At 43.4% G+C, this 17,089-nt stretch overlaps 1 protein-coding gene across 3 annotated transcripts in view; it reads right to left on the reverse strand.

Annotated features, from left to right (window-relative positions):
- Positions 1-17,089, reverse strand: part of FUBP3 (far upstream element binding protein 3) — a 60,234-nt gene that overhangs the window by 41,008 nt on the left and 2,137 nt on the right. For all 3 annotated transcript variants that reach the window (XM_023216939.1, XM_023216940.1, XM_023216938.1), the window contains exon 2: positions 1,777-1,882. In XM_023216939.1, the coding sequence (XP_023072707.1) occupies positions 1,777-1,882 (106 nt within the window). The remainder of the gene's footprint in view (positions 1-1,776; positions 1,883-17,089) is intronic.

Raw genomic sequence — 17,089 nt, forward strand, 5'->3', positions numbered from 1 at the left:
ATATGAACTTTCTAACTTTCCCTTGAAGCAGGGTTCTTTAACCTTTAGGAGGTTGAAGTTCAGTCCTTTAGAACTTTTTGGAGGTGTTATTTGGGTCTATTTGAAAACAACTCAGCCATAAAAAGGAATGAGATCCAGTCATTTGCAACAACATGAATGGAACTGGAGAGCATTATGTTAAGTGAAATAAGCCAGGCGGAGAAAGACAAAAATTACATGTTCTCACTTATTTATGCGATATAAAAATCAAAACAGTTGAACTCATGGACACAGAGAGTAGAAGGACGGTTACCAGAGGCTGGGAAGGGTAGTAGGGGGCAAAGGGGGCTCGGGGAGGCAGGGGAGGGGGTTAATGGGTACGAATAAGACCTACTATTTGATAGCACAACAGGGTGACTATAGCCAACAATAACCGAATTGTACATTTTAAAATAAAGAGAGTAACTGGATTGTTTGTAACTCAAAAGATAAATGCTTGAGGGGATGGATACCCCCATCTTCCACGATGTGCTTATTTCACATTGCAGGCCTGCATCAAAACATCTCATGTACCCCATAAATATATACACCTATGTAGTCACAAAAATTACAAATAGAATAAAATACTTCAACTCTTAAGTTAACTAAAAAGAACCTTAACATAGGGTTTGTTCAGGACATTGAGATTTGTGAACAAGTCTGTGAACTGGAGAATTTAAAAATGTACTAGGAAGCGTGATGGCTCATGCCTGTAGTCCCAGCTACTTGGGAGGCCGAGGTGGGAGGATCACTGGAGCCCAGGAGTTCAACAGCGCCACTACACTCTAGCCTGAGCAGAGTGTGATCCCATCGCTAAGGGGGGATTAAAAAAAAAAAACAAGAATTCCTAGAGACCAGAGAAATGATTCGTGGCAAATTATATTTTTCTATGTACATAAAAACATGCACTTTTGGGAGAAAAGATTATACAATACATACCGTTCTACACCTTCATTTTTCACAGAATACATCACAGAAATATGCACAAACATAAATGACTGGGTACACAGCGACAGAAAAAGAACACAGAGAAGACACCAATTCACTTGACTACATGCAAATTCATGTCAATCTAGTGTATTTCACTATCTCTTCTATAGTAACAGGAGACAAAATATGATACAGATGCCCAAGCTCTCTACAGAAACACATCTGATAGATAACTGCCAGAGTGCTGGGGATGGCCACTTCTAAGTGTTCTCAAATTCTTTTGGAGATGGAGTAGGGTATATAAACCAGCCAACAAAACAACAAACAAATAAATGAATTAAAGAACAGGGATGCTTCTAGAAAAAGCCTGACATAAATGGGAATGGTGAAGAATTTGGCAGCCAGACTGTAGAAAGGTCACCATTCTTCTCTTTCTTTAAGGTCAAGATGTAGCCACAGCTTCCCTTGAGCCATGCACCAAATCGTAGCTTTCTTTGGAGAAAGTGGGAACTTCAATTCCCACGCACACTGAAGAACAGAGGGCTAAATCAAACAAAATTCTCAAATAGGTCAAATTACTTCCAAGCTGATGCTCAGGGGCCAAGTCTTTATCTCAGAGCCCAGTGAAAAGATTTCTGTATTATCAAGGCAAATAGGAACTCAAATGCTGAAGGACTGCCGTGAAAAATCATCCTAAATACTTCCCTTCAACCATTTCTCTCCACAGAGTGACACTTCAGAGAGTCGTTAAGGTAATGGCTGACAAATTCAAACTTAACTGGCAGGTTCACTACCACCTGAAAGGCAAAGATAATTCTGGCAACTTACCTCCATCATCCAAGGGCCGTTTTTGTACTCCATATCCATATACTGAGGGGTCCACTAGAGGTGTGGAATTATTCAAGTGAGGAATTGAATCAATTTTAGCAGCAATCTACAGAGAGAATCAGATTTAAACACTCAGTAACAAACCATGGCTCTATCTGAGGGAGAAAGACAAGTGTCCTCTTTAAACGGCTGTTATCCCATTTCTCCCCTGACCTAGATTAATGGAAGGCAGCACCACAAGAGCACAAATACTTTTCACTGTTAAGTGAGTTTTCTTTTGGTCTTAATAATAATGTGACTTCAGAGTACTTTCAAAAATGTGTCTCTACAAACAAATTAGTATTCTTTTTTTTTTTTTTTTGAGATGGAGTTTCGCTCTTGTTGCCCAGGCTGGAGTGCAATGGCATGATCTTGGCTCACCGCAACCTCTGCCTCCCGGGTTCAAGCGATTCTCCTGCCTCAGCCTCCCGAGTAGCTGGGATTACAGGCATGTGCCACCACGTCCGGCTAATTTTGTATTTTTAGTAGAGATGGAGTTTCCCCATGTTGGTCAGATGGTATTGAACTCCCAACCTCAGGTGATTCAGCCGCCTTGGTCTCTCGAAGTGCTGGGATTACGTGCGTGAGCCACTGTGCCCGGCCGCAAATTAGTATTTTTAAGCCACCTCTTAATATATAGGAATGTCACATCTTAAGAAGAAAAAAAAAAAAAAGCAAGCCAACAATTGAAGAACTTGAAGAACTTTCTTCAAAAAGTTTAGGCTTTCTCACAGGGTTCGCTTATGCAACAAATTCCCCAACAATATCTGAATGGCCTTGTGTGCTCAAATGTGACAAAGGGGTCTCACTCTGTCATCCAGGCTGGAGTGCAGTGATGTGATCACTGTTCACTGTACCCTCAACTTCCCAAGCTCAAGTGATCTTCCCGCCTCAGCCTCCCAAGTAGCTGAGACTACAGGTATGCACCACCATGTCCAGCTAAATTTTTTAAAATTTATTTTTATTTTTTTTTGAGATGAAGCTTTGCTCTTGTCACCCAGGCTGGAGTGCAATGGCATGATCTCAGCTCACTGTAACCTCTGCCTCCTGGGTTCAAGCGATTCTCCTGCCTCAGCCTCCTGAGTAGCTGGGATTATAAGCGTGTACTACCACGCCCCGCTAATTTTTGTATTTTTAGTAGAGACGAGGTTTCACCACATTGGCCAGGCTGGTCTTGAACTCCTGACTTCAGGTGATCTGTCTGCCTCAGCCTCCCAAAGTGCTAGGATTACATGCGTGAGCCACAGCGCCCAGCCTATTTTTAAAAATTTTTAATAGAGATGAGGTCTCAATATGTTGCCCAGGCTGGTCTCGAACTCCTGAGCTCAAGCAATCCTCCTGCCTCAGTCTCGCAAAGTGCTGGAATTAGCACTTTGGCTAATCCCACGGCTCAAAGGTGTGAGTCATGGTGCCCAGCCTGACAATTCCTTAGGAATACACCCATCCTATAAACTGTAATCTCTATAAACTGATGTGTGATCTATAGAGATGTAACATAAGCTTGTCTTTACTGGAAGTGTTCAAACAATTTCAGAAGGATTCCTGCAGCAGAGAAAGGGAGATGATCTCTAAGAGCTATTTCAACTTTTAATATTTATTATCAGTGAAAGGACAGAACACAGCTGTTAAAAATTTCCCCCCAGAAACAAATGGTATGCAGAACTTCTTACTTATCTACTTTGTTCTTAGCAGGAAATTATATGTGATCTTCATAAGAAAGTAACTCTTTCATTTAACCAAAGGAATATTTACAGCAACTGCTCTTGATGTTAGTCCCTCAGTTAAAGTTAATAAACAGGGGTCTATTGGGGGCAGCTAGCACAGCTAACCCCCAGAGCAAAGTCTTCAGTGGTAGCTCTGAGCTAGTCCAAATGTTCCCAGAAGTCTCAGACCTATTGGGACCAACAGAAATTACCTGAAACAAACAAACAACCAAAGACAATCATGATACTGAAAACCAAATGCAGGATTTAAACAGCAGACATCATCCCTTACATTTATGAGTTCTGTGATGTTGAGGCAAGTCTCCTTCATCTCTGCATGATGCCCCAGGGTAATACCACATAGTTCATAGTTTTTGAAAAGATAATAAGATCCCTGAAGGCAGAGGAATACTTGAGCACACCACAAATACTACGGTTGCAAAACAAGGCAATTCACCCAATAAATGTTAAGTACCTACTGTGTGATGGGCTTTTTGAGGCACTGGAGCTTTTGTGGTGAGGGAGAACCACCAGGCCTGGTACTTAAGAGTCAGCAGCTGGGGGAAGTTAAAGGTAAACCAGATAATCAATAAACTGATCATTTCGGCAAGTGATAAGCATTACCACAATAAGAGAAGATAATGTCACATAGAGCATGCTTAGGAAGCTGCTTTAAATGGGGTGAACAGGAAGGCCACTGTGAGGAGTGACATCTGAGTCCTACGTGACGATGAGGAGCTGGCTACATAAAAATCTGAGAAAGTATGTTCTACACAGAGGAACTTGTACAAAGGCCCTGAGGCAGGAGCAAGCTTGGTAGGTATGAGCCTGGAAAAGAAGTCAATCTTGCCAGCGTGGAAGGAACTAGATATGTTTCAAAGGTGGTAGTTCATACTGGACCCTTTCAGGTCATGGTGAGGAGCTTGGACTTTATAGGAAGGCTGATGGGCGGCTAATACAAGTCTTAAGCAGCAGAGTAACATGCTGATTTATGCTTCTAAAAGATCTCCAGCCAAGAGCATGGTGGCTAGCATAGGTAACTCCAGCACTTTGGGAGGTTAAAGTGGGATGACTGCTTGAGGCCAGGAATTCTAGACCAGCCTGGGCAACACAGCGAAACCCCCATCTCTACAAAAAATAAAAAATTAGCTGTGTGTGGTGGTGCATTCCTGTCGTCCCAGCTACTCAGGAGGCTGAGGCAGGAGGACTGCTTGAGCCGGGGAGTTTAAGGTTACAGCGAGCTATGATTGAGCCACTGCACTCCAGCTGGAAGATGCAGCGAGACTCCATCTCTAGGAAACAACAAAAAACATCCCCTTGACTGTGAGGAGACAAGATAGGAAGAAGGAAGGAAGGAAAAGATAGTCTAAGCCAGACTCAGCCTTAGGAGACATTACTGTAGTCTAGGCCAGGCCTTGGCAATCTACGGCTGGTGAACCACTTGCTTTTGTAATTAGAGTTTTGTTAGAACACAGCCACATTCATCTCAGAGTGAGAGACTGACTCAAAAACAAAACAAAACAAAAAGACAGGACCCCAAACACAATATGACCTTATACCAGCTCCCTTCAAATGACGCCTCTAGGCTTCCAGATCTTTTACCTTCCTTCTTTATTTTATTTTTGAGATGAAGTCTTGCTCTGTCACCCAGGCTGGAGTACGGTGGCATGGTCTCGGCTCACTGCAACCTCCGTCTCCTGGGTTCAAGCAATTCTCCTGCCTCAGTCTCTTGAGTAGCTGGGATTCCAGGCACGTGCCACCATGCCTGGCTCATTTTTATATTTTTAGTAGAGACAGAGTTTCACCATGTTGGGCAGGCTGGCCTCAAACTCCTGACCTCAGGTGATCCACCCACTTTGGCCTCCCAAAGTGCTGGGATTACAGGCGTAAGTCACCGCGCCTGGCCCTTTTCTCTTCCTTCTGAAGTAGCTAACCTGTATTCCTGAGTCCTTGGCCTGCCTTCTAACGTTATGTAGTAGTTTCATGTCATATTTTCCTCCAAAGCTGCCATGATAAAAGTGTTACAACAGCTTCCTATTCTTAATTTAGATTAAATCAACAAGTGTTCTTCCAAAATGTGACTAAGCCTGTCAGGTTTCTTCTTAATTCATGCTTACTTCATTATCTACAATTTGGGAAATTTCCACTATGAGAGAAGTAGTACAGAAAAACAGCTGAGATACAGCTCTGAAGTGAGGAAACTGCATTTGAACCCTAGTTAAACAAATGTTGGGTATAAATTCAACATTACAATGTATAAATCACATTTATACTATGGTGTAGACTATGTCACACTATACTGTAAAGAAGCAATATACTCCTTCATTCTTCCACATACAACCTTGTTCCAAAAAATGATTTTAAATGCCTAGTAAAATAGAATTAAAATGTAATGAATGCTACTCTGCTAAAACCACTTTAAATATGCTATCTCATCTATTCCTCACCATGATTCTCTAGCAGGTTCTCGGCAACCTCTGCCTCCCAGGTTCAAGAGATTCTCTTGCCTCAGCCTCCCGAGTAGCTGGGGTTACAGGCATGCACCACTATGTCCGGATAATTTTTGTATTTTTAGTAGAGACGGGGTTTCACCATGTTGGACAAGCTGGTCTCAAACTCCTGACCTTGATGTCTGTCCACCTCGGCCTCCCAAAGTGCTGGGATTACAGGTGTGATCCACCGTGCCCGGCCTTATTATTTCCATTTTAAGACAATAAAAACTGGGGCTCAGACATGGAGTGACCTGCCCAAAGTCACTCATCTTATAAGTGGCAGAAACAGACTGCTCTATTTTATTCCTTTCTTAATAAACTTGCTTTCAGTTTACCAAAAAAACAAAAAGGTGGCAGAAACAGTATTTAAACCCAGATCTTCCTGAGTCTGGAGTCCAAGTTAATAGTACATCGAAGGTTCAATGATATGGCAAAAACCATAAAGGAGGTACACAAATCACTGAAGTTAGAAAACATTAATTTTCTATTTTCAATTAATTATTCCCAGTGTACATTTGCAAGACTAAAATTCTCTGACCACTTGGCTGCTTCCTTCCCTCCACCTAATATTTTCTTAAACATATCTCAGTTCCCAAGGACTTAAATAAAGTCTAATGACTTACAGTGCACAGAGCCCAAGCAATTCTTCACACAATTGATCATTTTAAACAGTAGTTACTTAAGGGAAGTGAGGTACAGTCCTCAGTTCACAATGATGTAGGCCAGGAGATAAAAGCCAGGATGGTCCACAAAACCAAGGCCACTCTCCTCTTATCTGCAAGCGTGACCTTGAGCGGACTCTGCTACCAATTTTCTACCACACAAGTTATTTTCCCTTTTTAGGGGGAGGCAAATGGGTTATCTCACTACCCGTGCTATTTTAAGCTCAGTGATAAATGAAAAATAAATCAACGTCACAGACACTTAACCACCAGTAGTTAAAGGAAACTCATGGGAGGAGAGTACTGGACCAGGAATCAGTCAACAGTCCTGATTTTCCAGCCAGTTCTTCCCGTTTGTGACCTTGGGGAAGACCTTCACGAGCCTTTCTCCTTGGAGTCTTCACCTGTAAAATGCAGAGGCAGACTAAACCGGTGCTTTCCCAAGAAAGATGCACAAGGTGAGGCCAGGCACAGTGGCTCACGCCTGTAATCCCAGCACTTCAGGAGGCTGAGGCGGACAGATCATGAGGTCAGGAGATCAAGAGCATCCTGGCTAACACGGTGAATCCCCATCTCTACTAAAAATACAAAAAATGAGCCAGGCGTGGTGGCGGGCGCCTGTAGTCCCAGCTACTCGGGAGGCTGAGGCAGGAGAATGGCGTGAACCCGGGAGGCAGAGCTTGCAGTGAGCCAAGATCACGCCACTGCACTCCAGCCCGGGCAACAGAGCGAGACTCCACCTCAAAAAAAAAAAGAAAAGAAAAGAAAAAGAAAAACACACAAGGTGATCTTGGGAGGTACATGGATAAATGTTTTTAAACTTCCATTGTTCTTAAAATTACCTTCTATGCATGACAAAGTTTTCCACTTATGATACTGACTTAGTTCCCTTTTAAAAAATATTTTAGGGGCACATGTTCTCAGGATCTCCTTGGGGGTATGTCACTGGCAAAAAAAAAAAAAAAAAAAAAAAAAAAAATTAAATAGGCCGGGCGTGGTGGCTCATATCTGTAATCCCAGCACTTTGGAAGGCTGTGGTAGGAGGATCGTTTGAGCCCAAAGTTTGACACCAGCCTGGGCAATACAGTGAGGCTTTACCTCTACAAAACCAAAAACAAATAAACCCCCAAAAACCTAGCTGACTGTGGTGGCATGAGCCTGTAGTCTTAGCTTCTCGGGAGGCTAAGGCAGGAGGAGTCCTTGAGCCCAGGAGTTCAAAATTACAGTGAGCTATGGTTGAGCCATAGCTACACTACAGCCTGTGCAGGAGCCAGACCGTCTCTCAAAAAAACAAAACAAACAAACAATATATATATGCATATATATTCAAAATAAATCTGGCTGGGTGCAGTGGCTCACGCCTGTAATCCCAGCACTTTGGGATGCCAGGGCTGGTGGATCACTTGAACTTAGGAGTTCAAGACCAGCCTGGCCAACATGGCGAAACCCTGTCCCTACTAAAAATACAAAAATTAGCTGGGCGTAGTGGTACATGCCAATAATCCCAGCTACTCAGGAGGCTGAGGCAGGAGAACTGCTTGAACCCGGGAGGTGGAGGTTGCAATGAGCCGAGATAGAGCCACTGCACTCCAGCCTGGTGACACAGCAAGACTCTGTCTCAAAATAAACAAATAAAAAAATAAATAATCTAAACTTAAGAATATTAAATAGTGTACTGAAGGTTCAATGATATGGCAGAAATCATAAAGGTGGTACACAAATCACTAAAGATAGAAAACATGGCAATTAATTATTCCCAGTACACATTTTCAAGACTAAAATTCTCTGACAGGTTTCATAACCAAAGTAGATCACCTTACAAATCCAAATAAGAAGTTGCAAATAGTCCCACAACTTCATACTTATTAGAACTCTATACCAATCAGAAATAGGCAAAGCCACCTGAATGCCATCCACATATGTGTCCATGCTACTCAACACAGATCCTGTTGATTCGCATGGATACAGCAAGCAGAGGTGGAGACTCATACCAGCATCAAGGGCGTGGGAACCCAACTTACTTCCCCAGACCCTGAGTGGCACAGCCACCCAGAGAGGCCCTGCCTGGGAGAAAGGGAGGTTGGACTGCAAGTCTCTACTCCCCACAGTGGGAAGAAACAGTATGCAGCCAGGCAAGTAGCCCCGTGGCTAAAAACAAGTTCCTAAGACAGGCTTGGAGTCATGGTCCCTAGGGGCAGGTCCCAGTCCTGCATCCCACTACCTAATGTTACAAAGAAGACAGTGCATCAAACATACTGCCTACTAAGTGCCTGACAGTGTCCTCATTTAATTGTTACTATTCTCCTTACTGTGGGACTTGGAAACAGTTTGCCTGGAATTGTATTCACAGGGATAACAAGATAAATGTAAAGCACTAGAAACAATGCCGGGTGCACAGTAAGGAACCAGAAATGCTTGCTATTTTAACCTCTTATTGAAGAACAATAATGACACAGAAAAATACATGATCATAAGTTTATAGTTCACTGAAGTTTCAGATACTAAAATACCTATGTAACTAGCACCTAGATCAAGAAACATCACCAGGACCCCAGAAGTCTGCCTCATGTCCCCTTCAGTCACTACCCACCCCACCACCCAGGGTAACTTTCTAATTTCTAATACTATTGTTTTTAAAATTATTACTATCATCAACTATTTCTGCATTACAGATGAGAAAACTAAGGCTGAAACAAATAATTTGTCTAAAGCCAAGCTAGTAAGTGGCAAAACCAGAACTTGAACTCATACTGTCTGAACCTCAGGTCTGCGTCTTAATAATCACATCACAATGCCATTCTCCAGGAGTTTTGTCACCATGAAATGAAAGAACATATGTAAGAATCCTTGCCTGGCACCCAGCACAACATGGGCTCGATGAATGAGAACTATTGTTGTCATCAGAGATGGAGCCCCGGCTGATCCTGCCCTACTTACTGGCAATAACTGAAATAAAGAATTCTATGACAATTGAATAAGATGCAGCTCTCCTTGGGAGGTTTTCCTGACAACCTCATCCCTCCTATGCTTAGGCAGAATTAAATACTCCCACATTCGTGTTTGCAAATCACCTTATAAACTACATCTAAGTAGCATACTCTCACTGAGTGACCTGTTGGTTATACTGTCTCCCCACTATCACAGCTGAGGACTGGATCTGTCTCCAACATCTTGGTACCCTTAGGACAAAGAGTCCTTAACTAGGAGCTCCAGGGGTTAGTTTTAGAGAATTCATGATTTCCCAAAATTACATCCCAAACTATTTAAATATTTCTGGGGAGAGGTTCAAAGTTTCAAGAGTCTCAGAAAGGTCCATGTTCTGAAAAAGTTAAGGAACAACTTTCCTAATGCATAGCAAAATACTTGGCACATAGAAGGTGCTCCTTAAACACCCGCTAAATTTAAAGCAGATACGGAGAGGCCCATCTGTAGGCAGAATGCTAAGATGATCAGGTGAGGCTCTATGCCGAAATACTGTTTCGGGTGGGTCGCTCCCACCAAAGGCCCTAAATGTGACACGCCCATTAGCTTTCCCCTTCCATTTCATCGAATTCCACCAACAACCCCCTCCAATGATCTGTTTAAAGACTGCTAGGCTGGGCACGGTGGCTCACACTTGTAATCCCAGCACTTTGGGAGGCCAAGGCGGGTGGATCACGAGGTCAGAAAATCCAGGCCATCGTGGCCAACATGGTGAAACCCCATCTCTACAAAAAATACAAAAATTAGCTAGGCGTGATGGTGCGTGCCTGTAGTCCCAGCTACTTGGGAGGCTGAGGCAGGAGAATCACTTGAACGCGGGAGGCGGAGGTTGCAGTGAGCCGAGATCATGCCACTGCCCTCCAGCCTGGTGACAGAGTGAGACTCCATCTCAAAAAAAAAAAATAAAAAAAAATAAAAAAGGCCAGGCATGGTGGCTCATGCCTGTAATCCCAGCACTTTGGGAGGCAGAGGCGGGTGGATCATGAGGTCAGGAGTTCGAGACCATCCTGGCTAGCACAGAGAAACCCTGTCTCTACTAAAAATACAAAAAATCAGCCAGGCGTAGTGGCGGGCGCCTGTAGACCCAGCTACTCAGGAGGTTGAGACAGGAGAATGGCATGAACCTGGGAGGCTGAGCTTGCAGTGAATTGAGATTGCGCCACTGCACTCCAGCTGGGCGACAGAGCAAGACTCTGTATAAAAAAAAAAAAAAAAAAAAGCTGCTGCTTCAGCCACCCCATTGAGATGAAAAACTATCCAACTACCTCTGCTAAGGAATCAAGTCCTTCTTAAAATGCAGAGGGCATGGGTTCAAGAACTACTGCATATATTAACTATGTGTACCTCTGAGAAAACTGCTTTATCTCCCTCTGGCTCATTATTTTCAAATATAAAATGAGAATTAATAGCCCTTATTAGCTGGGCGTAGTGGCAGCTACTGGGGAGGCTGAGGCAGGAGGATCGCTTGAGCCCAAGAGGCAGAGGTTGCAGTGAGCCGAGACTGCGCCACTGCACTCCCGCCTGGGTGAGAGAGAGATCCTATCTCAATTTATAACTAAAAAGGGGAGAGAGAGAATTGACAGTCCTGGTCCTATCTTATCTGGTGGTTTTAAAGCCTGAATTCCGCACTAAGATAAAACCACTTACAAACTTGTCTTAGTTATCTTTGCACTGGCCCAGCATCCAGCAAGCGGCCTTGGACTCAGCAGATCTTCAATTAATGGTAAGTAATCTGAATCAAATCACTACTTCCAATCACGCTACTCAGTCTTACAAGTGATTTGTAACCATCTGGTATTAGAATAAAAATGTAGGCTGGGCGTGATGGTGCATGCCAGCTATGGAGGCTGAGGTGCGAGGATCCCTTGAGCCCAGGAGATCCAGGCTGCACTGAGCTGTGATCATGCCACTGCATTCTAGCCTGGACAACAGAGCAAGACCTTGTCTCAAAAAAACCCAAAACCAACGAACAAAATCTTTATAATAAAACTCCAAATGCAGAACATTTTCAATTGGGATGATTCTAAGATAAAGTACCAGAATAAAGACTACACAGCAAAGAAGGGGAGAGAAAGGAGTATGAATAGATAGCAGATATAACAGAAAGCACAAGAACCAAAATAACATGGTGAAATTTTTCCAGATCCAGTTAGATGGACACTCTGAATATCTAAAGGTTTGAAGAGACTGCTGAAATTATCTAGCTCCACATTTCCTGACGTTTGATGCACAGAATGTGATTTGGTTCCATGGAAAGAGGGCATGAAGTGATCTAACTTCAGGATATTTACAAAACACATCCTACACCCCTGTAGGGGTTAACGCAACAAAACACATCCTACACCCCTGTGGGAGTTAATGCAACAAAACATACCCTACACTCCTATGCAACAAAACATATCTCACACCCCTGCGGGAGTTAACGCAACAAAACACATCCTACACCCCTGCAGGAGTTAATGCACACAAGCATGTTAAAGGTTCTGACAAGTCCTAAAGAAGTCAATTCACCTTTATTTAATCCTGCATTCCCCAAACTTAACTGCCCATGATCTCTTTTCCACTGAAGATCTTTAAACAGCCTACAGATCAAATGCTAGGGAAGACCAACCCAGCCCAAGGTCATGCATCGGCTTACAGGTGACTCAGACCTCCTAACTCTCCATCCAGAGCTCTTTCCATTAGAAATTTCAAATAAAAACCAGAGACGACTCACTCACAGTTTAGAAAAAGTAAAAAACTGTCAATCAGGCATCCCAAAGAACAGTACAAAACAATAGCAAGATGGCGAGAATGAAGGCAACCCAGACAGCGTGAATGCCTCACATCAGAAACGCAATAGCTACTCAGCTCCTCCTGATTATCGCTGTGCAAGCTGTGGGAGCAGTGTGGCCAGATCTTTTCTAGGGAAACTAGAAATCTTTTTTTTTTTCTCTTTTGAGACAGAGTCTCACTCTGTCGCCCAGGCTGGAGTACAATGATGCAATCTCCACTCATTGCAACCTGTCTCCCAGGTTCAAGCGATTATCGTGGCTCAGTCTCCCAAGTAGCTGGGATTACAGATGCACACCACCACGCCTGACTCATTTTTGTATTTTTAGTGGAGGCAGGATTTCACCACATTGGCCAGGTTGGTCTCATCCTAACCTCAAGTGATCTGCCTGCCTCGGCCTCCCAAAGTGCTGAGATTACAGGCATGAGCCACTATGCCTGGCTGAAACTTTTTTTTTTTTGAGATGGAGTCTTCTCTGTCTTCCAGGCTGGAGTGCAATAGCACCACCCCAGCTCACTGCAACCTCCACCTCCCGGGTTCAAGCAATTCTCCTGCCTCAGCCTCCCGAGTAGCTGGGACTACAGGCACCTGCCACCACGCCCGGCTAACTTTTTATATTTTTAGTAGAGACGGGGTTTCACTGTGTTAGCCAGGATGGTCTCGATCTCCTGACCTTGTGATCCACCCGCCTCGGCCTCCCAAAGTGCTGGGATTACAGGCGTGAGCCACCATGCCTAGCCCAAAATCTCATTTTTAAAAAAATACAAAATCATTCTAGTTTCTTTTGTTTTTTGAGACAAAGTTTTGCTCTTTTCGCTCAGGCTTCAGTGCAATGACGCGATCTCGGCTCACTGCAACCTCGCCCAGGGAACCTCTCCCAGGCTGGAGTGCAGTGGCACCACCCCGGCTCACTGCAACCTCCACCACCCAGGTTCAAGCAATTCTCCTGCCTCGGCCTCCTGAGTAGCTGGGATTACAAGCATGTGCCACCACGCCCAGCTAATTTTTTTGTTTTTAGCAGAGACGGGGTTTCTCCATGTTGATCAGGCTGGTCCTGAACTCCTGACCTCAGGTGGCCTCCCAAAGTGCTGGGATTACAGGCATGAGCCACCATGCCCAGCCAAAAATCACTCTAGTTTCTAAGTGCTGGTGCTGTGTGGGTCAAACGCAGCATGCCTGCAGGCCCACTGTAAGTCTTCTATAGCTCACAGGTCACAAGTTTGAGAACTGTGGTCTAAGTAAATTTCTATCTATGAAATAACTGGTACTTCAGAAGAAACCAAAGTTTGATAATACACATGGGCTATCAGATTTTAAAATAAAGACAGTCAGGAATGGGGGTAAGGTGGCTCACACCCATCCCAACACTTTGAAAGGCTGAGGTGGGAGGATTGCTTGAGGCCTGGAGTTCCGGACCAGCCTGGGCAACATAGTGAGACCCTCGCTCTATCCCAAAATAATTATATGATAAATTATCATATTATAAATGTTCTCACCTGAAAATGAGAAAAGCCTTAGAGACATACAGTGGAATACATAGTTCACTATCTACTTTCCAATACCCAATATGAAGTTCAGCACTTCCGTTAACATATGGTGGCGCATACACACTCAGTGACGTCACCAAAACCCTTTAAGGAAAACTCACTCTGCCAGGTACTCTACTGGGTCCCAACAAGGTAAAGCTACAGGAGCAGCCCATGGATTTCCTGCAGACACTAGTTTCCTTCAAGTGTTTATGAAAGCTAAAATGAGTGTACAGGCAGGGGTTAGTCCCTTGAGAAATGATGACCTGAGCTATTCAATCACTGGACATGTACAAGACAGTCTCAGGGGAGTACCACTCAGATCTCGAGTGCTCAGTACACTCAACTGAACCAGGAGTCAAAACCATGTGTTAAATGAGCCTTGCAGGGTGAACCCACTGGCCAATGAATGGAGGCTTTTTCTTTTAATGGTAAATGCACGGTGTTCTCTTAAAAGGAAACTCAGCGCTTGTTCTAAAAAGCCAGAATCTTAAAGCAACTAAAGCTCTAAATCAGCCCAAGGTATGTGGCACACATACCTTGTGTAGAGAATCCCAAATTATCTACTGCTCAGGCTTCAAGTGTGAAACAGCAGCACTGGGAGAGATTTTTGGGAGGACTGTGGGACTTCTGAGGCCCCCACACCAATCAACATTTCCCCAAAAAAGGTGCCAGTGAAGAAGAGATTTGGGCCTAAAAATCTGTCAAAAGGTTACTTTCTACTAATTCTACAATGGCTTGGTCACACTCATTTGAGTGTAGTGCCACCATGATGCTGAACTTCATGAAGCACCATTTAGACTGTATTCTGTATCAACATTATGTGTTGTAGTTACACAATCCAGAGGCATTGAGTGAGTCTATCTAGATCAAAACAGATCTAATGCTTTTTTAAAAGCATTAAAAAGCATTAGTAGTTTCTCAGAAGAACAACTTCTATGTAGGTGATGACTGGCAGACATCTGGCTGGTCCAGCTTGTGGAAGGCTGCTGTCAACCTATAACGCACTGTGGCATCACACTATCCTAATAACGGATTGCTTGTGCGTGATGACAGGTGCTACTAAATTATCAGCAGTAGACTTTTTAGGAACATTCAAAAATATTTTTAGGAAAACTGAACAACATAAACCAGACTTGGATCTACTTATCCAGAGGTCCCCTTATAACCTAGACAGGATAAAGAGGGCCGTGGAGCAGGATAAATTACTCAGAATTTTGTCTTATCTGAACTAGTTGAAGAAACACTACTTTTGCTAACCAGCCAATGATTTGGGAAAAGTAGACAAGATGTTTTTTAATATCCAGCAGTTTTTTAGATCTTCATCCATGGAACTGAATGAGATCACATTTCTTTCTTTCTTTCTTTTTTTTGAGACAGTGTCTCACTCTGTCACTCAGGCTGGAATGCAGCAGAGCAATCACAGTTCACTGTAGCCTTGATCTCCATGCTCAAGCTATTCTCTTGCCCCAGCTTCCCAAACAGCTGAGACTGCAGGGGTGGCCGTCACATGCAGCTAATTTTTTAAATTTTTAGTAGAGACAAGGTCTCACTATGTTGCCCAGGCTGGTATCAAACCCCTGAGCTCAAGTAGTCCTCTTACTTCAGCCTCCCTAAGTGCTGAGATTACAGGCTTGAGCCACTGTGACTTGCTCAGATCACATTTCTACTACCCTATAGAATGGATGTAAATTACCTGCTTGTGCCAAACATTAACTCACTAGACTTCACACTGCTGGGGATAATTTTTACATTTTATTTGACATCTTCAGAGACTTCTTTTCAATCTAAGAATGCCACGCTCAGAGTAAACCAACAACTGATGCACTTTGCTGCAAAGAGTCCAAAGGATGTACACAGAGGCTTCAAGATGTCAGAGGGAAAGCGTAGTTGATAAGGTGTTGGACTTCACACACCAGACTTAATAGAAACTGCAGGTTCAAATCCCAGCGGGGTCAACTGAGATTCTATTAAGATCTCCTAGAAAAACTGAGCATGAGACACTTGACTGTCTTTGACAAATTTAAGAGGGCCTTACAGACTGTCTCTGGGGTTTATGAGGAGACATAAAAGGGGAAAAAGCTTTGCATTTAAATAAATATACTGTCTTTTAGTTCTGTTTAATGGTGAGAAAAATCACATCTCTGCAACATGCTGTGTATATAACAAAGAAACAGAAGTATCACCTTCCAGATGCCCAAATGAGATCCTCTGAGGAAGTTTACCATCAGCATATAGTATTACAGATTTCTAACATTCCATTCTTGTCCAGTGCAAATCTATACACAATAAACCTAAAATTACCCACCAACCTGTTTTTTTCTTTAGTTTTTAAAGGCCATCAAATCCTTGGAGATAGTATGGACCTCCAGCTGCTAACATTCAGAAGGAACACACTTACAGCCCTGTCTCCATTGGGCTTATTACTGCTCCAGTCAATGGTGCATTTCAGAGCTGAGAACAAATCCAATGAAGTTTTCACTGCCAGTAGTAAACACCACTGCTTCAACAATCCACATTAGGTCAGCATTTAACAGAGGGTTTCCCTCTGGAGCAGATTGTCCAAGAATATGAGTTCAACCACTGGCTCAAGAGAAGCGGAATGTCTTCTCAATGGTTCAAAATTCACTTTATGTTCAACTACAGGCCTTCTGCAAACTGAGGATCTGAGCCCTTTAAGGCAGTGACTATAATTCTTCCCGGACATAGAAGGCCAACAAGTTGACTGTCACACATCAGCACAGAGCGAAAGCCATTACGTATTAGTAGCCAGTGAGAAACAAGGTTCAGGACCCTGTACTGTAGAGGAGAGCACCGTAACACACCAGCAAGCAGAGTGGTGGAAGGGGAGCTGTGTGGTATGTTCATCCATTATAGCCATGGGTGGATCTGAAGTCTAAGTAAGATGGATACTCACTACTGTACTGGTTGGCACCTAGGCAGTAAAGTAACAATTCATCAGATAAAATTTTAGGTGGAACCACAGGTTTGGAAAGTTCTGGGATCCAATATAATGTCTACAGGAGCATCAATATATAACATGAAAAGTCAGTATCAGGGAAACAGGTCGGGTTCCCTCCCCTGGAATACTGGAAAGAGATGTAAAGACCGTATCTTCAAGCGCCCGAGTGAAGAC

Source organism: Piliocolobus tephrosceles, chromosome 14 (assembly GCF_002776525.5).
Source record: "Piliocolobus tephrosceles isolate RC106 chromosome 14, ASM277652v3, whole genome shotgun sequence".
NCBI lineage: Eukaryota > Metazoa > Chordata > Mammalia > Primates > Cercopithecidae > Piliocolobus > Piliocolobus tephrosceles.